Genomic DNA, 26,820 nt, shown 5'->3' on the forward strand with positions numbered 1-26,820 from the left:
TGAGACTAGGGAAGGGGAGTTTTTACAAACACCATTAAGGTTTTTATTTATTTTAAGGCCAATCATGTCATAAAATATAGTTTTAGTTCTGTAGCAACCATAGGTAATTGATTCCAATGCCATTCGGGATGAAGAATGTTTTTTTTTTGGTCTGTGTGAAAGGAGAGCTGGTTGTTTGTCTGTTGTATTTTGGGAATAGTAGCACTTGATTGGAAGTGTGATTATTATTCAATACTAACTTACTATGTAAATAACTCAGGAAGTGTAGAAACCGATGCTTCCAGAATCCATACAGCAGCCATTCTGATGACTGCACTGGAAAACTCACTTCATATTAGTGGAGGAGGAGTAGCCACAAGATTGTCTCTCCTGATATGTCAAATTTATTTCATACACATTTTTTTGTCACATGAAACAGTGTAACTATTAAGAGAACTCCTAATTAATTTGAATCCTAATACCTATGTCACAAATAAAATGGATAACTAATTTGTCAGATGTTTATCAAAGGACGTTTTTTTTTTTTTTAAGTAGAACTCAAATTTTTCGAGAAAGCATAACTTGACCTTTAATAAATAACCCCTATACAGTACATCATCCCTGGTTTTTAAGTTTTCCTGAAATCAATGCTGCCTCGTTGTGGTCCTATTCAGGCATTCCCATTTTTTCCTGAGAATAAAGGTTTTGGTTAGGATAATAAATGCTTACCCTAGCAAAGTTCGAAATTTGAATTTTTGTACTTTTTATTGTCATAATTGTCATATTCAATTAGGGAGTTATTCAAATTGGATTTGAGTTTTTTTTTTTAAATTTTAATTTGATTTTCGAGATTCATCATACTCTGGCCCTCAAATTCAACTATTCATCACCTAAAACCCGCAGAATTGCTGTTTAAGTCAATGGGAGACGTCCAGGGATAATTTTTAATACATTTCGATTGGTCGAATTTATAGGAGTTTAGGGGAGTTTTTTTTTAAACTCACATGAATTCGGAATTCAACATTTGATAAATGTGCCTCCCCGTGTCACACTTTAGAAAGCAAAAATCTGCTTACCGGTAGTTGCTATGTGTTAAAGATCTGGTGCAAATATAGCAACTTCTTTTTCCCCATTAGTCCAGTCACGACTCTAAAACTTTTTGAACACTGATGGATTGCTACTTGATTGATTTACAGCAGAATAATGAAACATACATTTAAATGATAAAAATACTTTTACAGTGAAAAATCTGCATTTTAAATGTTGGTGTTGTATAATTTGAATATAGGATCTAAACTTGCCAAGCCCATTTACATGCACCATACCTATTCATCAAGAATCTGTGCAAACTGAACATTTGCAAAGATGATTAGCATTGTTCTTCATTATAAGGAGTAATGCAGTAGAACAGGACTGTCCAACTGGTGGCCCGCAACCCCCCCCTCTTCTGTGGCCCCCCAGATGCTGTGTCTGCTTACCACATGTAAACTTTAAAAGGTATCACTACAGAGTTTAACTGGCCTTGCATTGTTTAAACCTCAAATTTAGACTGTAATCCCCTGTATTGTTCACACCTGTGAACCCCCTGCATTGTTCACACTTGTGACACCTCTATTGTTTCCTAAAGGCCTGTACTGTTCACACCTGAGATCCAGACTGAAACTGCCCACATTGTTCACCTGTTCACACCTTATTCTTAATGCTAATGCTTGCCCAGTGCTGCTTGTGTGTGCCATTCTCTGCTTACTTAGTGCTGCTTGTGTGTGCCATTCTCTGCTTATTTAGTGCTGTTGTGTGCCATTTTCTGCTCACTCAGTGCTGCTTGTGTGTGCCATTCTCTGCATGCCCAGTGCTGCTTGTGTGTGCCATTCTCTGATTGCCCATTGCTGCTTGTGAGTGCCATTCTCTGCTTACTCAGTGCTGCTTGTGTGTGCCATTTTCTGCTTGCCCCATGCTGCTTGTGTGTGCAATGCTCTGCTTACTCAGTGCTGCTTGTGTGTGCCATGCTCTGCCTGCCCTACGCTACCTGTGGAATGTAAGCCTGTTAGGGGTTTGTTCTTCGGGTTTGTTAGCATTTGGAAATTGTTGTTAAGGGCCCCTAAGGTGTTTAATCATGTGTTGGGGGGGGGGGGGTTGTTGTATTATCCACAGGGGAGGAGGAGGCATATGGATTTAAGGGTATGTTTTAAAATGACTTCAATTTTTCACATATGAGTGATGCGGGATTACCCTGCAGTGAGCACCAACCATTTGGTTTTTTGATGTGCTACCATCGTTAATGTGGATATGATCTTAAAAGTTCTTGTTGTAACATGGGTGAGGTTTACAGTGGGTGTGGGTTAAAAGGGGGAGTGGCCAACACTGACTTCTATCATCAGCTCTCCACCACATAGGCCAGTAAAATGTTGGCCCTCGGTACCACAGATGTTGGACAGCACTGCAGTAGAAGATTATTTCTTAATGCAGGACAGATAGGTGAGTATCTTACTTATCAGTAAGATAGGGTGCAAATGTGGTTAAAGGGGTGGTTCGCCTTTCAGTTAACTTTTAGTATGTTATAGAATGGCTAAGTCTAAATACATTTTCAATTGGCCTTTATTTTTTAAAATATATTTTACATTTATCTTCATCTGACTCCAGTTTGGGGGGGGGGGTCACTGACCTCATATAAATATTAAATGCTCTTTAAGGCTACACGTAATAAAGAGTAACAATATTGATACCTTTCTATTCAAACCTTTCCTATTCAGATTCCAGACTTTTAATTAAATCAATGCATGGTTGCTGGGGTAATTTGGACCATAGTAACCCATTTGCTGAAATTAAAGAACAACCCTTTTAATAATTTTTATATAGTGCTCATAAGGTACTCAGCACTTTAATTTGTAATGAACATGCATCTCAATAATTAACATCAATAACCAATAATTAACAAAACAAGGGTTATCCCAGAAAGACGTCTCCACTTTGCTGCCTAGCCAGTATTTCACCTGTCTAGCCAGGACCACTGCAAATGTACTGCCGATATTCCAGTTCCATCGTACCCCTTTTATTTATGGAGTACCTACGATACATCAGATCCTGTGGCCACTTCGGGTGTGCGCCGGGTGCTCTTTTGCAGGGGGTTTCCAATCAGTCATAGTTCCAACATAGCCTTTTTTGCTCTTATCTTGTCTAAAATCTGCCCATGATCTACCAAATTGCATTAGTGACTGCACCCCCAACACAAGGTAGCCTGTACTTATTCAGAATCCATCTTATTTAATGAGGCCACCTCTCTGCATGCAAATGATGTAAAACAAACAAAAAACAGCAACACAAATTGGTTTTATTTAATACTTTATTATCCCATCACCAAAAAAATGCATCTTTGTAAGCTTCGCATACCCGAGACAGTGCACGTGAATCAGATAACAAGTGACCAAAAAGCTTCTAATACAGATAATAGTGTTTTATGTGATTCAGTCCCCCCCAAAATAGTGTAACCAAGCAAGCCTAAGGGCACTAGACTTCACACTCCTGAGACAATGAATATATTAATCAAATACAATCACATAATAGGGAAACACTGAAATGACAGAATTCTATATGAACATGGTTTGGGTGCCCTGCTCTAATGTGCAGCTAAGGAAGACAGAATTATTTGTGATTATTACTAGTTACATATATTATAAGTGAAAGCAACATTGCACATATTTGTGTTAGAGAGTGCTATTTACACATTATCAGAATACCCAAGCTCTGTGCAATATATTCTTTGTACCCCCGTACAAAGATTACACAAGGTTAACACAAGTGAAGTAACTGCTCTTAACTACAATTAAAAAAAGATTATTCTAGCCTCTAGCTTTATGATTTTCATATTATCTGCAGATTTGTCCTTTTGCAGATGGTTTATAAACTGCAACGGAGACTTAAAATGTGAACCACTAATCCATTAACAAAGCACTGAGTGAATGGAATCAACAAAAAATAATACAGGACTGAGGTAAAGTGATACCTTGATGTGATTTGACTGCGTGTAATTTGTATTATCTTTTTATTTATTGCCACCACCAGTTTCAGCATATGTTTAAATCTACCAAAACCATTAAACGTTAAATAAATCCAACAGGATTGTTTTGCCACCAATATGGATCCATGCAGCTTAGTTACCATCAACTACAAGCTACTGTTTTGTTATGAAAGAGAAGAACATTATTTGCTTAAACTTAAAATGGATTCTATGGAAATTGGCTTTTCTGTAATTTGGAGCTTCCCATGCATTGGTATATACTGTATATGTGTGTGTATAATACCCAAGAGCCGAAAATATCCAGTAAATTCAGGGGCGTAACTAGAGAGGAAGCAGACCCTGTGGCTGCAGTGGGGCCCAGGATGTATAGGGGGCCCCATGCGCCCCTAAGTAATTAGCAATTTCAACATGTATTGGTAAAACAGAACAACCTCTGGATACAATAACATCTGGTTATGCAACTGTGTAAATTATATCCTTCTAAACAGTGCATAGTGATGCTATCAGTTCTAATCCTTAGTGATGTTATTTGTCACATGTCTCATTGAAACTTGTTTCATAATAAATAATGTAGTTCCTGTTTTAAAATATAGGGATACTAGAAGTGACCTCAGAAATATGTTGACACAATATGTTCATGGTTCCCATCCTTCCACAAGATGTCACTGTTAGCACAACTGAGCCGACATCCTACCACCGAATCCCACAATGCTGAGACGCCACAGTGCCGTTTTTTGTTTAGATTTTCATTAAGGTAACGTCAAGCAGATTTGATCTGTTATTTTTTAGTTTTTTTTAAAGAGAAAGTCAGCTAGCAGAACTCCTTCACACATAATAGAACACATTTTGCCTGGTCTTTCTTCTTGAGGGAAACATTACTCCCATTGTATGAAATGTTTTGTTTGGAAGTTATAAAAGTAAAGCATGCTGTACATAAAGCAATCATGGTTCACTGACTAAGGCTTCCCATGCAGTAATAACCAATATGGTTCCAATATGGGTTTTATTTCTGTTTTAAATAAAATAATAAATGGTCTGTTTTTGGTAAAGGCCTAGCAATCCACAACACTTGTAAAAGGTACTTGCTAATGCAGTAAAATATGAGTTACTAGAACTGGCACAATTCTACAGTATTGACCACAGGTTCACCCTGTCTGCCTTTCCACAGATAATTTGGTGCTCAGTGCTGGGAGGGGTCAGCTACCCAAAGCCAGAGCAAGAACATAGATGCGATACAACACAGGAATATCCACAACAGCTTTGGTGCACACACCTGAAATGTTGAGTAGCAAGTTCTTGACACAATAAACTACAATTGGAAAATCCCATGTTGCACTGCACCCATGTGCTGCATGTGTCTTTAGGCAGAACTGGAGCAAACATTGCACCTTTTGTTATATTAACTATATTGACAATTATAACAACCATTTGGAGATACATAGACACCACATTAAAGGGAAACTTCGGCTTCCAAACTCCAAAATTTGATAGAGGCCCACATAACACCGAAAACCCTAATATATCCAAAATGGTATTTGTATCAACAAATACCATTTTCTATGCGGAAATCCAGCTGTTTAACAGTTCTTCTCTTTCTGCATCATTTAAAATCCTGGCAGGGAAGGAGGGACTAAACACTGATGTTCTCCAGACAGCATGCAGGAACTACATAACCCACAATGCATTGCACTGTGATGTTCCTTTCCTTATTGAAATCACGTGTGCAGGGAATTGTGGGGTTTGGAGGATACAGGCTGAGGACAGATGGCTGTTGATACAAAGTAACAGTTGTCAGCCAGCTCAGCAAAGTAGTCAGAGAGATCAGCAGAGCAGGGGCTAGGCTTAAGGAACTGTTTCAAACCATTAAAAATCATGAAAAGTCTGAATATTTTTTAATTGATATATATTGCAAAGTTGCTTGAAATTATGTTTACTTTTCAAAAAGCTTAAGTTATGTTTGTGTGGAGTTCCCGTTTAAGGTCTTCATCTAATAGGATATGCAACACTGACAAAACTGTGTTCAACAGATCCCTTTGATACCAGACACAATAAATATATCATATTCCCTCAATGACTGCTGTTGTATGCCAAAGTTAACTGGAAGGAAAAGAAATATAAAATAGTATAATACTGATACTGCAAATAAACAACACGGAAAGTGGCTACACATATATATTTGATTCAGAAAATGTCTCCATTCTGTGATCCCCTGATGAATGGGATTTGGTGTTAATGTGAAACAGTCAGCCCTGAGACTGTGCAGCATCTCTATTCTAGATAAGGTAAGTCTAGCAAATAATTATTTTTTTTTTTGTAATGATTTCCTTCTTCTATGAAGTAATAAAACTGAACCTTGTACTTGATGGTAACTGAGCTGCATAAATCCACAATGGTCACAAAACAATCCTATTGGGTTTGTTTGGGTTTACTCAGAGGCACATTTGAAAGATACAAAATTCGATTTGAGTTTTCTCTATAAAAAAAACTTGAATGTCAGGAAGTTTACAAACATCACCAAATTGATCCCTGGACCTTTCCAATTGACTTATACAGAAATTCAACAGGTTTAGGTGGCAAATAGTTCAATTCGGAATCTTAAAGGGCCAGAGTATGATACATATCATAAATCAAATTCAAATTTTTTGTAGAAAAAACTTTAATCGAGTTTGGATACTTCCCCAATTAAATTTGACAGTTTTGACCATAAAGAAAATTCAAAAATTTGAATTTTCAATTTGACCCTTAATAAATCTGCCCCTAAATGTTTAAATATTTTTAGTAAACAAAGTTAGGTGATCCAAATTACTGAAAGATCCCTTATCCAGAAGCATTCTGGATAATTGATCCTATACCAGTTTCATGATGTTTGCTTCAAATCAACATCTTAAGGTGGCCATCCTCGGACAAATTTAATCTGCAGATTCTGTCCCTTTAGACTGATTTGTCGGTTTATCTGCCTCTGTATGGACCACGGCTAGCCCCCCACGGCTAGCCCCCCCTAGTCAGAAATCAAGCAGATATTGATCAGGCAGGTTTGAATTTCCTGCATAAACTAGTTGAAACAACTGCCGTTGTAATCTTGTAGGACCAACAATCCGGTTAAAGCCCAATATCTTCTATGTTAGGTGGGCATATAGGGGAAAGATCTGCTCGTTTGGCAAACAAGCAGACTTTATAGTGTATGCCCACTTTTAGACGTATGGTAGTCAGACATCATTTTGAGTTCTATTGATCCCCCCTAGAACATTATTAGTTAGCATTTGTTATAGTTAAATATGTGTCATGTTGCTAGTATGTAAATAAATGTACAATGTATAATGTGTTGTTCTCTATACTGTTTTACAGAACTGAGGCAACACTCAATAGAATGAAAGATTAGAATAATTTGATTAGTTTATGACCTAATCAACATCATAGGCAGCAGAAAAACACTACTCGGATTGCAAAACTGTTTCAACTGATTAAAGGAGAACTAAAACCTAAAAATTAATATTGCTAAAAATGCCATATTTTATATAGTGAACTTATTGCACCAGCCTAAAGTTTCAGCTCTCAATAGCAGCAATGATACAGGACTTCAAACTTGTCACAGGGGGTCACTATCTTGGAAAGTGGGATCTGAGCAGCTGTTAAGAAGCTAAGTTTAGGGATTGTCACAAATTTTCAAGCAGAAAATGAGGTTGGTCTGTAATATAAGCTGATGCTACAAGGCTGATAATTAAATTCTAATGCTAGTTGCACTGGTTTCTGTGCTGCCATGTAGTAATTATCTGTATTAATTACTAATCAGCCTTATATTGTGACATTTCTATTCTATGTGTACTGTATATTGTGAGTGGGTCCCTAAGCTCAGTAAGTGACAGCAGCACAGAGCATGTGCAGTGAATCAGCAAAAAAGAAGGTGGGGAGCAACTGGGGCATCTTTGGAGACACAGATCTTTACTGCTAATGGGCTGTGGTTGCCTTGGGCTGGTACAGAAGCACAAAACATAATGTACAACATTTCTAACTACTTATTTAGTTAGGCTTTAGTTCTACTTTAACAGAAGAGAATTAAAAAAAAAAAAACACAATTCCTTTTTTTTTTTTAACTTTGTGTAAACTTGCCATCTTGAAATCATCCCATAACCATGCCTCATACATTGGGAAGATTACAAACATATGAAAGACCTTGGTGATTTGTTGAACAGTAAAATGAGAACAAGGCTTTGCATACAAAAGTCTTGGCTACGGCTCAAACATTTTATAAAGAAGTGGGCCTTATTTATGCAACACAGGGAAGGGTGCAAATTAACATAAACAGGCACAAAGCATCACATTTATACAATTTTGGACCCTGTCTGCACACTTTGCTCCAAGGATGCAGGTCTTTGTGCTCTAAAATGGAGAGTAAGAACCCAAACTTCTCCCATGAATACAGCACTGCCTATGTTCTGCAGCATTGTATTCATGAAGGGCAGATGGAGGAAGGCAAATAGGCATGGCCCAGATATAAGTGTTTGTTGTATAAGCTCTAAGGGTCATGATTTTGTAGCCCCCTAGTGCTCCAACACTTGCATCCAGGGCATTAATAAATAAATGGTGTTTTTATGTTTGCATTCTCTTCTAGTCCAAAAGGGTTTCTTTTCAATGCTGTATGTTCAGTGAATCAGACATGTTTACTTTATTGCACATAAACCTGCTCCTCGCCTCATTCAGTCTACAAATACAACGGCTGTCCAGAATTCTGTAGTCTGAGGGTGGTGATATGGTCCTTCTGATATTCTGATGTCCCTTTTGTCAGGAGAATCATCTCTCTCATGCGAAAGGACATTGACATTTCTAACCCAATATGCTTAATAGCGAATAAGAATTTCACTGGCACTCAAAGGTTCATTCAAGCAGGTACAAGCCCTTGCTGAGTTTATTTTGCGAAGGTGCAACATTTCGGGGGTTTACCCCGAAACGTTGCACCTTCACAAAATAAACTCAGCAAGGGCTTGTACCTGCTTGAATGAACCTTTGAGTGCCAGTGAAATTCTTCTTCGTTACTAAAATTGAGGTTGCCGAGGCCTCCATCACCGTGCACCGGGTTGTCTTTTCCTGGAGAGCCAGGGTGTGCAAGCGTGGTAACTTTGTACTATTCCTCAGCTGCTTAATAATACTCACCTACATCATCATCATCCTGAGCCAATTAGGAAAGAATGATAATGGCTGCTGTACACTATAAACTTTATTGAATAATGACTTTCTCTGATGCTATAATATCCTAATAACTGGAAGTTAGTAGGGACAAATTATCATATTGTATCTATCACTTTTTAATGACATGTAGCAGTTAAATGGAAACCTTTAAATTTATTAAAGTGACCTATTTACAATTATTTCATTATTATTTCTTCTTAGTGATTTTGTTTGTGTGTGTTTAATACATTTTTTAAGTGGCAGTATACTCTCTTTTCAAAATTGGTTCAATGAATATGGTCGAACCAAACATATATGTTTTTTAAGGTAGAGCTAAACCCTAAAAATTAATATGCTAAACCTGAACCAGCCTAAAAGTTCAGTATCTCTATAGCAATAATGATCCAGTTGTCACAGGATTTTCCCATCTTAGATTTTGTTAGGAGTGTCTGTGACACGCACATGCTCAGTGTGCTTTGAGAAGTTGAGTTAAGCTTAGGGGTCATCTCAAATCAAGAAGGAACTGAGGCTGCCTCTCATAAGCAGATGGTGCAAGGCAGATTATTAAATTCTTATGCCAATTGTACTAGTTTCTGAGCTGCCATGTACCAGTAGCCGAAATTATTTACTAATCCTTATATTGTGACATTTATATTGTATATATTCAGCTTTATGTGTCTCAGTCCCTTAGCTCAGTAACCGAGAGCAGCACAGAGCATGTGCAGAAAAAATATTAGGAGCTACAGGGGCATGTTTGGAGATGCACATCTTTACTGCTAAAGGGGGTTGTTGCATTGGGCTGATACAGAAGCTCAAAACATAATGTTTAACGTTCCTACCCTACATATTTAGTTAGGCTTTAGTTCTCCTTTAATTTAAAAAAAATAGGTAAAAAGTCTATTTTGTTATTTCTTGCACTAAATAGGGCAAAATATGAAACAAAAAAAACTTCCATTACCCCTAGCTGATGCCTTTATTAGGATTTTGGGTAAGAAGCAGCTCAAGAATGCTTATTTGTTTTGATTCTGCTCTATGACTTTACTTTCAGTTTCAGCATTTGCCCTGTTTAGTGCAATACATAGCAAAAAACAAAAAAAACAAAAACATACAACAGGAAAAAAAGGATGTTCGGCATCAGCCCTAGTCATTGCATTAATAAAAGAGTGGGTATATTTCCCCTTTAAAGGGGAAGGAAACCTAGTCGGCGCAAACCCCCCACCCCCCCTCCCGTTTGTTGCTCACCCTCCCTCCTCCCCCCTGGCCTACCCGTCCCGCTGGGCAAATGCCCCTAACTTGTTACTTACCCTTCTGCGCAGGTCCAGTCCAGGAAGTTCACAGATGACATCGTCTTCCACGCGATCTTCTTCCTGCTTTGAACGGCGCATGCGCAGTAGGATCATTTCGCCGGTACGATCTACTGCGCATGCGCGTGACTTTTGGCGTATGCGCAGTAGATCCGTACCGGCGAAATGATCCTACTGCGCATGCGCCAAAACGCCGTTCACAGCAGGAAGAAGACGCGCGTGGAAGAAGATGTCTTCGGTGAACTCCCTGGACTGGACCTGCGCAGAAGGGTAAGTAACAAGTTAGGGGCATTTGCCCAGCGGGACGGGTAGGCCAGGGGGGAGGAGGGAGGGTTGGCGGGCAACAAACGGGAGGGGGGGGTGGGGGGTTTGGGCCGACTAGGTTTCCTTCCCCTTTAACAGCTTCAAAAAAAAAAAACAGCAAAAATTGCACCAATACTTCACAAAAAATACTTCAAGCATACTGTACAGTATCTTTATGAGAATACTGTAGTAATACATTTTTATAATCCAAGTGTATTATATACATATTTATCATTTTCAACCTTGGCAAAAAATCCAAGTTTACAGATGAGGTTTGACACTACAGGATAATACGAACATCGGTAACACTGAATTACATAACACTGCTCACACCTCCATTTATAATTCTATAGAACAGAAAAGGTGTCATAAGTTTTCCCTTATTTTAACCAGCAGGCTTTGTGAAGAAGAAGAGCTGTACAGGTATGGGTCCTGATATCTAGAATGCTTGGGACCTGGGGTTTTCCGGATTGCAGATCTTTCCATAATTTGGATATTCATACAGTATCTTAAGTCTACTAGAAAATCATGTAAACATTAAATAAACCCAATAGGCTGGTTTTGCTTCCAATAAGGATTCGTTATATCTTAGTTCGGATCAAGTACAAGCTACTATTTTATTATTACAGAGCAAAAGGAAATCATTTATAAAAATTTGGATTATTTGGATAAAATGGAGTCTGTGGGAGATCGGTCTTTCTGTAATTCGGGGCTTTCTGGATAACGGGTCTCCAGGTAATGGATCCCATACCTGTACAATCAAATGTATCTTTTCTGAAAACATTATCTAATACTGCTTGTGAATATCATCTGCACTTAGTTGTACTGACACAATACTGTGAGAAGACAAATACATATCTAATCAATGCTAGAATTGCACATTTGTGGCCATTCTTCCCATTTCATGGCGCAATCGTAAACACAATATGAAAGGCTGCATTCACACATACACATAAAAGTCAATAATACTAAAACAATGTTAATATTTCAAGAAAATGCGTGATAGTTTTTTGTAGTGGGATCTTTTTGCAATTGTAACTTCTCACATCTGTTTCTTGAAAAGAGGAGTAATTGTAGAGCACCGAGATGCTAGAAATACTTAACGGGTCTATTCACTGAAGGTTGGTAAGAACTAACTCATGGGTTATTGCCTAAAATGGTAGGTTATTTTTATTTTATTTTCAATTCATTTTTGCAATTCTGCATTTTCATGGAGATGCACTGAGCACCGAAAAAGTGAATATCAAATATTTCCTTCAAGGACAAGGAAACCCTAATTCGCTGGGGGAGGTTCCAAAATGTTAAGCACCATGCACGTGCAAGTCGAATTTTTCACAAGAGTGAATATGCCATTCCTAGTCTTTCAATTACTAGTTGAAGTAGTTGAAGAGCTACTTTTTTATGTATAATATAAAATAACGGATAATAATGTTAACTATACTGTATATATTGAAATATAAAATAGTTTTATGAATTCATATTTTATTGTATCACTTATTATCCGAGACCCAAGAGCACCAGTGATTCAACAAGATTTCAGGAGAGAAAAAATGAGAAGTGGGCTTATTAAATGACATTGTGCTTTATCAACATTTAGCAAACAGACCCTTTAATGTTCATCAATAATTTAATTAAAGTCACAAATTTTGAACCAGGTCTTAGCAACCAATCTAATGGCTTCAAATAGACAACTAGTAAATGCTGGCTAATTGCTGTTATTTCGTAAACCGTGTACAAACATTGTGGGGCTCATAAACACAGAGCAAATTTGAACCTAGGAAGTAATCTATGGCAACCAATCAGTGATTAGCTTTTTTTTCAGCCAGCGGCAGGTTAAGCACTAAAAGCATTCATCTGATTGGTTGTCATGAGTTACTGCCCAGGGGCAAATTTGCCCAGTGTTTATAAATGACCCACTATGACTTTTATTACATTACCCTGTTGCAGTGAATATGGATGTTTGGACTGTTGACCAAAATAATTTTCTCTTCTATAAGCAATTCAACAACATTACTGCCCCCCCTTCACATGATTAATATGTTACGGCCTTATATATATATATATATCTCTACACATTATGAGATACACATGTATGTGTATTTTATATAGATTTCCATAAAGAGTAACACACATAAGTTTCAGTTCAAGACCACTACAATAGACATAAAACTGTAGCCTGGTATCAGTGCTTTAGAGAACTGTACAGCTATTCGTAGCAATAATCCATCAAATATAAAGACAAAATCAGTATAAAAGATGTATATTTATAAAAATACTTTTCTTTAGGTAACAACTTTTCCCCTGAAAATAAACCACATACTTTTTGTTGGATTCATAAATATTCTTATTCACTGCAGCTCAGTTTCCAAAGTTTATATCTTCAGGAAACCAATAGTTTCCTCCAGTCACTTCACACAGATTGAGTGACTGCCTTAGGACACATTCTTTTTTGCTAGCTAGCCTATTATAATGGATAAAGAGCATCAACGAGCCTCCAGAAAATCTGGAGAAGATTCTTTTCTTCCACATATGGAAGATACATGAGCAGAGCCAATCAGCTAGCAAGTGTGTCAGAGACTGGGCTGTCGTTTTGCAGATCACTGGTTTTTCTGTACCCAGTTCCAACTTTCCTCATTTTCTTTCCGATTCTTCTCTGCTTCAATGATCTCTTTGTACCTTCTGCGGAAGAAACCCATCTGTAGAGATAGACAGGGAAAAAAGACTCTGTCAAGATTTTCATTCATGGACTTAACTTTGCCTCTACATTAGGGGGGTTATTCTAAAACCCAAATTCATCTCATAATTACATTTAAAAAGCTTGACCAAACTCCCATGCCCTATTTTGCCTTATATATTAATAAAATAACGAATAAATTGGATTGGGAAAAAACAGATAAAATCGAGTGTAAACCCAAATCATACAATTTTTTTCTGACTTTTTCCCTGAATCTCTTTGTTTTTCAGTGTTTGCCCCAAAATCCAGAAAATATCGGATTATTGGGCTAAACCCACCACAAACCACGATAACTTTCAATTGGGATAGGGACATCTCCCATTGAGTTATACTGTACATGATCTCGACAGGTCTGAGATGGCGGATTTTTGGATTCAGGCTTTTTGCAGCATTGGGCTATAATAAATCCCAAAAAATGTTTTGTTCCACTAAGAATTTGAGTTTTTGCCCCAAAAACCCCAACCAGATAAATTCATGGTTTAGTAAATATTAATAACCTCCTAGATGTTACCAGAAAAAGATGGAAATAAAAATGCATACATGTTACTATCTTATGAAAAGTAATCATTTGCATCTGAATATTATGGGGGTTATTTACTAAACCCCAAATGTATCTAATTATTTTTTTTTTAAAAAAAACACACCCAAACTCCCATTTTTTAATAAAAAAAATTGAATTAACCAGATCGGGAAAAAACCCTGATAAAATAGAGCGCAAACCCAAATAGGTTGTTTTTTCTGACTTTTTTCCCCAAACCATTTGATTTTTTTGGGTTTTTGCCCAACCAATCCCCCCCCCGTGCAAACCAGTTGACATATACATAACCTCGACAAGTCTGATATGTGGCGGATTGAAGGCTTTTGTAGCATCGGGGTATAATAAATATTGAGAAATAAAATTTTCCTCTAAAAATTTGAGTTTTTGCCCCAAAAAGCCTGACCAGATAATGTTGAGGTTTAGCAAATTACCCAATCTATCGGAGCCGGGCCACACTGGGCAGGCGCCCTAGGCAACCTGGGCCGCGCATGCGCAGAAGCGTCAATTGGCGTATAGGAAGACGGGAGGGAGAGGACCGGACATGGGGTAGGCGACAGAGCAGGTACATGCCTGGCACCCCCCAGCTTTGCGCCCTAGGCACGTGCCTACTCTGCCTTCCCCTAGTTCCGGCCCTGCCCTATATGTACAATTTTTAAAGATATAAAAATATATTTTTACACATACAGACATATGATAAAGTGTTTTTACTTTTTAAATTTTAAACCCTTTCAAATATTCCCGTGTAAGAATTAAACCCAAAGTATTTTACACTTCTTATTAGTTTTTTAAACACATTACCTACAGTATAGCCCAAATGTATTATAAATTGCAACACCCACAGCTATACACCAGTTTTTATTTTTACAGAAATAAAAGAATATGGATTTTGAAGCAAATATAACAATTCTACCAGTGAAGGGTAATAGTATATTATGTACAAAAGCATACAAAACCAATTAATTTTATGGGGTTAATAGTCTGTTTATGTGTTTGATGTTATTATCACTAATAAATCCCTAACTAGATTTGACCATAAGAACCACTTCACATAAAAATAACAATAAATAAAACACAAAACAGTTCTCACCAATCACAATCTTCGGTCTTGTTTTAAATGTTTGGGTTCAGTTAGGGACCTACAAGTCTGACAGCCCATAAATTATCAGCCCAAAAGTTTGCCCAGTTTTCAGTAATCCCCGTCCCTTGCCATCAAGGCCTCATGGTGATCAGTACACATATTTATATTTTAAGGCTAAGCTGTGTACTATGTGCAAGCCTAGAGGGCCACAAAGGTCCTGTACATACCTCAGGCTCTTGACCATTAGAGCCATGGCTGACAGTACTGGTTAGCCGTATTCTAATTGGTCTTGCATTGTTACTATTTTTTGGCCATCTATGTTAGGGAACTAGGGGATGCAGCAGAGAGATTTACAAACCCTTTAAGATTTCTTTAAATAAGTATGAATTTTCTTTACTTCCACTTTTGCTTTCAATATACCCTTTTATTCCCCCTAGATTAATTGTTCAAACATTTCCCTTAACATTTGAAATCCTGCTAATTCTTGACAAAGAATCAAAAAGGTTCAGTCAGCAGATATTAAGGACTTTTGTTCATCACACAATTTCCCTCTCTCTCGAAGTGACTTCAGACAACACTGTTTTTGTTCTCAAATTAGGCCGTGGATGGAAAATAATTTTGAAAAAACGCCCAGCAAGAAAATATTTATAGTCTGGGGCAGTAACAATATTTCACTTCTGATAAAGCGGCTTCTGGAAAACATCTTTACACAGACAGGATGCCAGCAATTTTGGATTGATGACTATTTTCACAAGAAAATAATTTGTAATAATAGTATTCTCTTTAAAAACATGACATATCTATTATTTTAACACTACCCTGCTTCAGCCAATTTCTTAATTTGGCACTTGTTTCTCCTTGCATGCTTAAATGTTGATAATTATTGCTGGAGCTCATGAAACCTTAATGCCTCTCCATGCCCATTCATAACATAAAGCAGAAAATGAATTCTCATTGTGTACTTTAGGAATAGGCACTACCTCAAAAGATTGTGCAATGAGAAATACAGCAATAAATACAGTATGGCCATGTAGTTCACAAGGTTCTTTTTACAAAGCCTTTATTAAATGTATTTAAAGTTTTTTTTTTTTTTTTATTTGATTACGCTTTTATAGTGTTTTGTATAGTCCTGATGATTCTATGCAGGAATCTGAAAACTCCCAGATGGATTTTTAGATGTTTCGATATAAGCATGACTAAGGATTAATGAAAATAAAAAAGAAGGTTTCTAAATATAATCAATAAAAAATTCTGTACTGTTTCTGAAATAATCAAGTTTATCTTCGCTATCCCTCTCTTAGCATCTATTTCTCTTCATTCTCTCTTCATGCAAGAGTTGGGTATCAGGTATTCATTGACAGTTAGATCTTATAAGGGGGTTCCTTTTGCCTAGAAGATGTATTAGAGCTCACTCTATTAAAATCAGTGATTTGAATAAACTGTAATACTTATCTGCTAAGAAAGGATGCCCCCCCCCAATAAGATTTATTGGATCTAACTGTCGATGAATATCTGACACCCAATTCCTGCATGAAGTCCCAAAATGTGGTGGAACTGATTCGTCAGGGGTTTTGTCAATGTAAGGCATATATCATCTGCATACATGGTTATCTTATGAGAGGAATCACCTTTTACATATCCCATAATATCCAGTCCAAATAAGGGAAGCTAAGGGTTCTATTGCTAAAGCAAATAACAATGGCGATAACGGACATCCCTGACCAGTCCCCCTAGCTATGTTGATCCCCTGAGATTGCATTCCCATTAATCGTACATGCGCTGTGGGCGTATTATACAAGACTCTAAGCGCATCTAAAAAAGGGCTTGTGATATTATATCTGGGTAACACTGCAAACAAATACTGCTGTAATACTATATCGAAAGCTTTTTGTATGTCTAACATAAGGGTAAGTAAAGGAGATTTGCATCTGCGATTATATTAATCAGTAAGTACAATCTATAGTTTGTCTACCAGGCATGAAACAACATTGATCCGGTTCGATAAGTTGGTGTAGGTATTCTGAAAGTCTGGTGGCCAAAATTTTAGAAAATAGTTTAATATCAACATTGAGAACCAATATAGGTCTATAATTTTGAACATCTGAATGGTCTTTATGAGGTTTGGGGATTACAGAGATGTTTGCTATAAGCATATCATTCGGAAGATATTGGCCTTGCAACATACTATTGCACATAGCTACTAGGTGTGGGGATAAAATATCTCTATATTTTTTTTATAATAACTCAGCGGGAAGCCATCTGGCCCAGGTGCAGTATTATTTTTTAGTTGTTTTATTGCTTGTATTACTTTCATTATAGTTATTGGGGTGTTTAAATTAGCTTTTGCTGCATTTGAGAGCTTAGGTAGAGTGATACTATCTAGTAGGCGTTCCCGTATATAAGCTGGGGGGGCCTTGGGTGATGTATACAGATCGGTATAAAAGGACTCAAATTCTTTTACAATATCTACTGTATTGACTAATTTATTGCCATCTCTTGATTGTATATATGGAATAGGGCTATAACCGTTATCTTGGCGTAGTTTTTTGGCTAATAACGATCTGGTTTGTCTTTAAATTTAAACAGTTTTTGTTTGGTCCAATTATGTGCTCTGTCCGCTTTATGTTGTAATAAATTTTGCAATTTATGCCTAGCTTCCATCAGGCGAGTAAAAATTTGTGGGGTGGGTGTGTTTATATGTGATCTCCAATATCTCGTTCCAATGTTTTAACATTATCTAGAAATTGTTTTTTTTATGTGTCGCTAATTTTATAAATTCCCCTCGCAGGGTAACCTTATGTGCAGCCCATATAGTGGATATTGGAAGGTCTGCGTCTAAATTATGAACCCAATATTCCTCTAGAGCATCCGATATACTGGATGAAATTACAGGATCTACTAAGAGTGACTGATTCAGTCGCCACATGTGGCAGGTAGTCATGTACATAGCAGGGGTAAAACTTGCTATTGCTGCATGGTTGAACCAAGAGAGAGTGTAAATTTGTGTACTGGATACCACTGGAAGAATATGTTGAGGGACCATGAAAAGATCTATCCTAGAATATGAATTATGAGGAGTAGAGGAAAAAGTGGGATTCAGTGAAAAGACGTTTTACCAATTTAGGAGCCGAATTTGCTGTGATAGTCGGTGGGCCTTTGCGGTCTAAAATTGGGTTAATAACTAAATTAAAGTCTCCCATCAATATTATGGTCCCCTGGTTTATCAAAGCAAATAAGTTTGAAAAAAATTTGGCTGGCTGTGTGAAGGGGCGTAAACATTAATTAGAATATATGGTTTACCTTGTAATAACCCTATCAGAATAATATAATGACTCTCTGGGTCTGTGATAATTTTCTGTGGTGCAAAATGGATATGAGAGCGAAAAGCTATTGCCACGCCTCTTTTTTTGTCCGAATATAGTGAAGCGAAAATTTGAGGAAAGGATCGATGCAAATATGGAGGAGGACCTTTGTGAGACCAGTGAGTTTCTTGCATTGCAACTATATCTGCATTTAATTTTAGGTAATAAGTTGCCGCCATCTGCCTTTTAATGGGGGGAGTTCAGCCCCTTCACCTTATGTGATACTATAGTCACCGCCATATTTGCATATACTCTCACCCCCATCTTACAAATCCAATAACCTTCTGCATATTCAGATCAGTTTTCATACTATACAATGTATACCTCAGCCAATGTGCTAACATAATCTTCAGTATAATATTGCTGGTAACATTAGACAGATCAATTTTCATAATATACAATGTTTACCTCGTCCAATGTGCCAACCATAGTCCAGATCTTACTCCCAACATAGGCGTAATAAGAAAAAAGTAAAAAAAAATCTCCAAAGAATTAGAAAAAAATCCAAAAAGACAGAAAAACAAAAAAAGAACTTGGTAAACTCTCCATTGTGAGCTGGACCTAGTAAGGAGGTACCGGTAGGGCTCACACTGCGTGGAAGTGCATCATATTTGGAATACTTCCGCAACCACTGGTTGTAAATAATATGAAAGTAGAATTTAGACATGAGTCTCAAAACAGCCTTTATAGCCCCAGATAACCTTCAAGTGTCCTTGGTGGACATTTTCTGAGAGTATTGTTGAGATTTAATCCTGCGCCTGCTCATTTTCTTCTCCCAAATGGGTTGCAGTATGTTATCCTCCTTGGAAGTTGGATCTCCAAGTCTGCTTCGATGCCCAGTGTGGTGAGAAATGTTGTGCCTTCTGCCAGGTCTGTGATAGTGTTCATTGTGCCATTCTTCAACACTGTAAGTTTAAAAGGGAAACCCCAGCGATACTTCAGGCCCTCTTTTTGGAGTTGTAAAGTGATCGGGCGCAGTGCTCTGCGTTTTAACAAAGTGGTAGCTGCAAGATCTGGAAACAATTTTATAGCTTCTCCATCAACTTCAATTTCTTCCTGCTCTCTAGCAGAATTAAGGAGATCTTCTTTAGTTTCGTAGTAATGCAGTCTGGCAATAATATTGCGCGGGAGTTCTCCTGCTCGCGGTTTAAAATGCAGTGAGCGGTGCACTCTATCGATAAGAAGCAGATCCTGTCTATATTCCGGCAGTAACTTTGAAAATAATAAGTCCAGCAATTTGGGCAGGTCTGTATGCGTCTCTGGGACATTACGGATGCGGATATTGTTCCGGCAGGAACAATTTTCTAAATCCTCAGTGTGTGATGACAATGCAACAACTGCACGTTGAACTGAGTCTATCTGACTCTGCATTTTTTGTTGGGTGTGTAGCATATCATCATGTCTATTTTCTAGTATGTCTGTTCTGGTACCGAGTGCCGTAATTTCCTTAGTAACGTCTGCCACTGCTGTTTTTAGTTCCGACTGAAAAGTAGCCGTCAGCTTATCAAACACAGCATTAAGGCTCAAGTCCAGAGCAGTTTTAGTCAGGCATGACAAATGTGTGGTAGGTTTGGCTTTAGAGTCAGACTGCAGGGAGTAGCTGCCATTTTGGGCCTTCCCTCCATCCTGCGAGCGCTTGAAGTGCGAGCGCGTTTAAGTACGTGCCGACTTATTTTTGTGAAGAGCGCTGTTTAGGTGCAGACATGTTGAGGTCCGAATCTTACCACACTCGGCTGGCTGTGCTTTATTCGTATTTGAGGCCATTCAGTGTCTCAAATCTAACTAAAATCCTGGTTGTGATGCGGAGCTCCACTGACCACGTCCCTACAACATGGTGTCAAGCTCCACCCCCCTGAATCTTCCTTTTTAAGCCTTGCAGATGCATAAATATCAACATAACTAAGATACAATCAATACAGTTGCCGAATCTGATTTCTGATGATGTTGAAAGGAGGACGAGGAAGAACATGGCTTCCAGGAAAATAGCAATTGGCTACAGGTCTTATGAAACAAACATTAAACATAGGTAATACCCTAAAACATTTTAAAGGTTCCACAATTTGTCTCTTTCATAAAGGCTAGCTCATAATACAAGTTTACGTGATTTCACACAAGCTGCAACCTCAGAGAGAATTTCCTCAAATAACTTAAAACTTGAGAGGGGACTAGAAATTTTGGGAAGAATGCATTTATTTTTTTACTGGATCCTCTACAGTAGTGGTTTTCAAGACCCACTTAAAAATCCAGCCTTTGGCCAGTGTCCCCCTTGAAGTCTAACTGGCCAGAAGCCCCCTGCAGACCATGAAATGGGTACAGTTATAGGAAAATATTGGTGTATCTGCCTTCTACTTGAAGTGTGTAGACTGATCAGAGAATGTGTTGATGTTCACCTTGGAAAGCCATGCATGTGGTTACATGGTAAGTACTCCTTTAGTAGAATTTTAAAGCAACTCGTTTAAGAACGTCTTATACTAAATTATTGTGTTAATAAAGTAGTACACTCTCTGTCCATAGACTATAGTAAGTGCTTAGCTGAGTAACAGAGTACTGTGTAAGCAATGCTCAGCAGCAGTTTGCTCATGGGGTGGCCAAAATATCATTAGATTGGCATAGACCACCAACATTTCAGACTGCCAATGAAGGCTGTCTGCAGATTTGAAACTTGAAAAAGCATACTAGATGAGAGCTTCCTCCAGCAAAAGAAACAGATTGCACAATCGGGGGCCAATGGAGCCCAAAAAGAGGCCCATCTGGTTTTCCCCCGGTGCCCCGGCAGGCCAGTATTGAACTGATCTAATTTTTTAAATCTTTTTGCAGCCCTGTTCATTTGAAAATCTAGTACACTCCCCATTTTAAATTTTTCTTTAGTGAGAAATCTGGGAAAATGTAAAATCAGGGAAATGTGGTAAAACAAATGAAATTTTAAGTGTAAGCACAGTTATGTGTACAACATGGGACTGTTTTTGCAAGACTTCCTGTAAGTCAAAAACGCAACCGCCCACAAATCAATAGATGATTTGTGAATGGCCAAAAGAGGCTGAAAACTAACCTCATAACAGAAGGATGCTGGACAAGATGTGTAGGGTTTGTACTTTAATTCCCTAAAAAAATAACATTCACAGAAGACAGACGTGCCACTATACATGCAATATAATAATAAAGGTTTTCTTTCCTGTAGAATGTTATTTATTATGATCTATAATTATTTCCAGGAATACAATGGGAAGTGTCACAATAAAACATGCGTGTGGATATCCACAAATGCTGAATCAAGGAATGCATTCTGGAATGTACATTTTATAGAGCCAGCAGGATTCAGACAGATGCCAGAAGACACAACGGAAGCAACTATATTATGGGCTTTTTCGATCAACCTGGAAATGTTCCTTAAACAACACAGTGTAGTTTTTCATGCATCTGTAAAGTACAGCTCACATTACGATTCCCACAATATAATATCAAAGTGTCCTGTTTCCCTGCTAAGAATATATCTTTGTTCTTAACATTTTCATGGAATTAAACTCAGGTTTAGCATGTGGTTTGTGTTGCAAAGGGATTAGAAACTTTCCTAAGCCTTTTTTTTACCTTAATGCATGGTGGGTATTTTTAACACCACCTAGAATATAGATTTTTCTTTTAGTTGTTAGTGATTTTCCCAGGGGATACTGTATCAATGCTACAATATACATATTTTGCTGGGACAATTGTGACAGGCTGTCTGCAGCATCTCAATATAAATTCTGAAATAAATAATTATTTAAATATGTTTTTTAGCCCACCCAAGTTCTATCAAAACTAGTTTGCCTTTTAAATATTTTGAAATGCATTCTATATGCAAGACAAAAAAATGGGTGTCAAGAGCACCCAAAATAACAAGATGAGATCAAATGTGCAAGCTAAATTTTATTGCAATACTTATTTTTTTATTTTCAGGCCTGCTGCTATTGATCTTCCATTCTGTAAATTGTCTTTGAATACTGGTTTAACCATATTAAGAGGCTGTTTTACTAAAACTCAAATCAATCACATTTTTTTTTTTGAAAACAAATCCAACCAAACTCCCTTCCACGATTTTAACTCACTTATCAAATAATCAGTTCGAAAAAGCTGGTCGGGAAAAGTCTCAACAAAATCTAGAGAGAATCCAAATTTGACGCCCGAAGCACTCAAATTTTTCGAGTTGTCACCCGAAAAACCCAAATTTTTCAGATTACAAAACCAAGCACAGATGCACAGATCATGAGCTTTAACTTGTAAAAGGGACATCTGCCATTGACTTCTACATGACCTCAACAGGTTTAAGATGGCGTATTTTCACATTCAGATTTTTAGCAGCTTTGGGGAATTATAAATCTCTAAATATTCGACTTTTTATTTCTCCACAAAAAATTCAAGCGTTTCCCCTAAAAATCCGGACCAGAAAAAAAATTGTGGTTTAATAAATGGGCCCCAAAGTAGTAATTTAAATGTGAACTATACCCCATTGCTTTATTGAAAATGTTTACACTCCTGTACTTTATTTTTTTAAGGGAAATAGTCTTCTCTGATTTCTGAACTTGAGGTATTAGGATCTTGGCAGTGTTCAATTTTAATAGCTTTGTTTGTGCAACTCTTAGTGGGGATCCATGTGATCCAACTGTTATTCTAAAATAGGGTACGTTTGGGACACCCCCAGAAAATGTACGATAGGGACCCTGGTGCTGAGTCACATTTTTAAATTTTTTTAACTTAGCTTGGTTTCTACGTCAATCTATTACTAATTATTAGGTATACTTTTTATCTACTGACCGTTTCTATTATTTGCAAGAAGTAATCTGGGTGGAGGAAATGCATACAGCTCTTAACAGATACAATGGAATAGACCAGGGACTTCCCAGCATCAAAACACCTTGTCAAGCCCCTTTATTCTTGAATAAGCTGGAGAAATTCAATGTGAGATTCAAGTCTACCATTAAATACAACCCCCCACTTGCTTTTTTTTACTTTTCTACTTTCTTAAGCAGCATATTTCAAGATATCACAAAGCATACTAGCCCCATGAACAACAAATAGAGGATCTTCAGGTATTGAACCTTCAGTCTATGCTGTACTGCAGTTATTGAATAACAAGTCCTGGCAAGTTGTTTGCACAACAGTTTTTCTTTAAATAACAAAAACCAGTGGTTTGCACACCCAGATATATTAAAAGCACAACAGCTTTTTCTTTTTCAATTATGAAAGTGATTTTGAGTGTCAGAAGTAATGGCAACCTCTACTCTACCTCTACTTTGGTCTAAACAAATTGGTCATATTAGCAGTTCTGCAATATGATATTTATCAAGTATGAGTGAATTCGTTTTACAACAATATTATTGTATAACAAAATTAAATTGTAAAATCTGTTGCTTTTTTAAGTAGCAACAGATGACAGTGGGTAAACCACACGTACACCTGGCCTATGTCAATTATACATGCTTTGTTAATGTTGTATTAATTAAAGCAGGAGAATAGCTTATCTGGCCTTAATCAAAGCTTGAAAAATTACTTATCGTCATGCTAATCATGGCTTTGTCTATATACAGCATTACTTCTATCTAGAGACTGTAATGCTAACCAGTTTGCCTCCTAAAGCAGAAATTCAGCATATAGATACTTTACTTACATTTCCTACAGGAAAAAATACAGTTTACTTGTTGATATATTGAGCAATATTTTGCTTTTGCTAGGAGCAAATTGTGCCCATAAGGCAAACTACTCATCTGTACCAGCAGCACAGTATTGATTGTGTAACCTTGGTTGCAGGTAGCAGAGAGCTACATCTTTTTCACATCAAGTCAAATACTCTAACAGAAAATGAATGCAATTTACCTTCCATAGAAGAACAGCCAGCAGCAAAAATATGAGAATCCCCACCAACAAACTGATGGCAATAATCCATCCGACAACATATCCACGTGGCTCCAGATTGTGCAAGGCCTCAAAAATCACCTAAAACAGTAAAGTAAGAGGTTAGGGACCCAATAACAATATACAGTACACATAGAATAGAAATGTCACAATATAAGGCTGATTAGTAATTTGTACAGATAATTACTACATGGCAGCACAGAAATAAGTGCAACTAGAATCAGAATTTAATAATCAGCCCTGTAGCATCATCTTATATTACAGGCCAATCTCATTTTCTGCTTTATAATTTGTGACAACCCCTAAGCTTAGCTTCTCAACAGCTGCTCAGAGCCCACTGAGCATGTGAGTGTTGGAGACACTTTTCAAGATGGTGACCCCCTGTGAGAAGTTTGAAGTCCTGGATCATTGCTGCTATTGACAAGCTGAAACTTTAGGCTGGTGCAATAAGGTCAGTATATAAAATATGGCATGGCATTTAACCATATTCATTTTTAGGGTTTAGTTCTCCATTAAGGGGCAAAATACACCTGGGTTTATTATGAGAGAAATCATTTAGTCTTCTATATAGTCTAATATTATTTTGTCTCTGTGAAACAATTGGGGCATAGTTAAACTCTAAAAAGGCACGGAAAGGCTGAATATGTTTGGTTGTGTTTGCATATAAGCCACAAACTGCTACTACTATGTAAAAAAGTTTTTCTTTTAGCATGCTGACATCACTATCTATGCTACCTCCCATGTCCCAGTACTGTCAGTGATCTGCAAATATGCCATTAGGAGCATGGTTATGATCAGCACATACACTTTGCCCTTTCCTGGCCTCCTTTTATTCCCAAAATCCATATTCACAGTGGCATCTTTGGTTTGCAACATGAAGTGAGAGGTTCAGGTTGGGCACAGGAGTTCTTATCAAATTAGATGTGGGCTTAAAGTGACTTTGGGGGGGGGGGTGGTGTTAGTCTCTACTTGTTGTTCCTGAATTAGCAGTTTGGTCTTTGGACCACATGTCTGGTCTGATGTCCCCAAATTAAGGTGTATGCAAAAATCAACTAAAATACACCCCCTCAAAGTCTGTCATACAAACATCAAAACATCCTGCCTTATAGCTCTTACGTTCAATCCCTTATCATATCTGGACACTGACAACTTAAAGGGCATGTTAACCCCAAAATAAAAAAATGTGCCTAATAAAAGAAAATGAATTAATTAATTCTAAGCAACTTTCTAATATATATTTATTACAAATTTTCAGTGCGTTTAAAGGGGTTGTTCACTTTTGAAATAACTTTTAGTCTGATGGAGAGAGTGATATTCTGAGACAATTTGCCATTTGTTTTCATTTTTTATTATTGAACGTTTTTGAGTTATTTATCTTTTTATTCAGCAGCTCTTCAATCTGCATCTTCAGCAATCTGGTAACTAGGGTCCAAATTACCCTAGCAACCATGCATTGATTTGAAGAGACTGGAATATGAATAGGAGAGGCCTGAATAGAAGGATCAGTGCTAAAAAGTAACAATAACAATACATTTGTAGCCTTAGAGAGCATTTGTTTTTTAGAAGGGGGTCTGCGACACCCATTTGAGAGCTGAAAAGAGTCAGAAGAAAAAGGCAAATATCTATAAAACTATATAAAATAAATAACGAAAACCAATTGAAAAGTTGCTTAGAATTGGCCGTTCTATAACATAATTAAAGGCAAGCCCGGATTTCTCGGCCGGGAGCCCCTAGGCCGCGCAGTCCGATGGGACCTGCCCACGCTCCCCCGCACGCCGCGAGGGGTCCCCATAATGTGGCTGGGCGGCGTGCCACCCCTAATTTTTTGCCACCCTAGGCCCGGCCTATGTGGCCTCGCCACAAATCCGGGCCTGCTTAAAGGTGAACTACCCCTTTAAAGTTATTTATAAAAACAATTGAAAGCAGCATTTTTGCAGTCACTATAATAATATATATTAATGCAAAGGGATCAGACTTGTAAGTGCTAAATGTATACCTCAGCACTCCCTGGACTTTAACACAAACTAAAATGGCAATATCTGTTTTGTAATAGAATTATGCTCGAAATTATTAAACTGTTTTGTGATTGCAGATATGCTTAAAGTCACATATAGGTGGAAACTTTGTATTCAGAAAGCTGCAAAACAAGCTTATATTGTTGATTTTAAATACACAAAAAAAATGTTATTCATTCATTTCTGACTGATTTTTCTATGTAGTAATAAGACAATGCCCCACTCGGTGTGCAAAGTGCAAAAGAAAACTGCAATTGGACATTTGACAGGCCCACAGCATGTGACGAATGTCTGCAGGAATCTGCATGAATTTTTCCTTCTGACTAACAGTCAGTGGTTGAATTAATACCGGTGGGCAGGGGAAGACATGTAGGCCTACCCCCACATGGCACGTCTTTTACACATGTATGTTAGAAAGCATTTTTGCACGTCTTACCAATCCT

General features: G+C 37.5%; 1 protein-coding gene across 1 annotated transcript in view; it reads right to left on the reverse strand.

The window, feature by feature from the left end:
* Positions 1-11,415: 11,415 nt before the first annotated feature.
* itga9.L (integrin subunit alpha 9 L homeolog) overlaps positions 11,416-26,820 on the reverse strand; it is a 212,458-nt gene continuing 197,053 nt past the window's right edge. Inside the window, exons 27-28 of the mRNA XM_018267579.2 lie at positions 24,324-24,443; positions 11,416-13,460 (exon numbers count right to left, since the gene is read on the reverse strand). Of these exons, the coding sequence (XP_018123068.1) occupies positions 13,362-13,460; positions 24,324-24,443 (219 nt within the window). The 3' untranslated portion in view covers positions 11,416-13,361. The remainder of the gene's footprint in view (positions 13,461-24,323; positions 24,444-26,820) is intronic.

This window comes from Xenopus laevis, chromosome 6L (assembly GCF_017654675.1).
Source record: "Xenopus laevis strain J_2021 chromosome 6L, Xenopus_laevis_v10.1, whole genome shotgun sequence".
NCBI lineage: Eukaryota > Metazoa > Chordata > Amphibia > Anura > Pipidae > Xenopus > Xenopus laevis.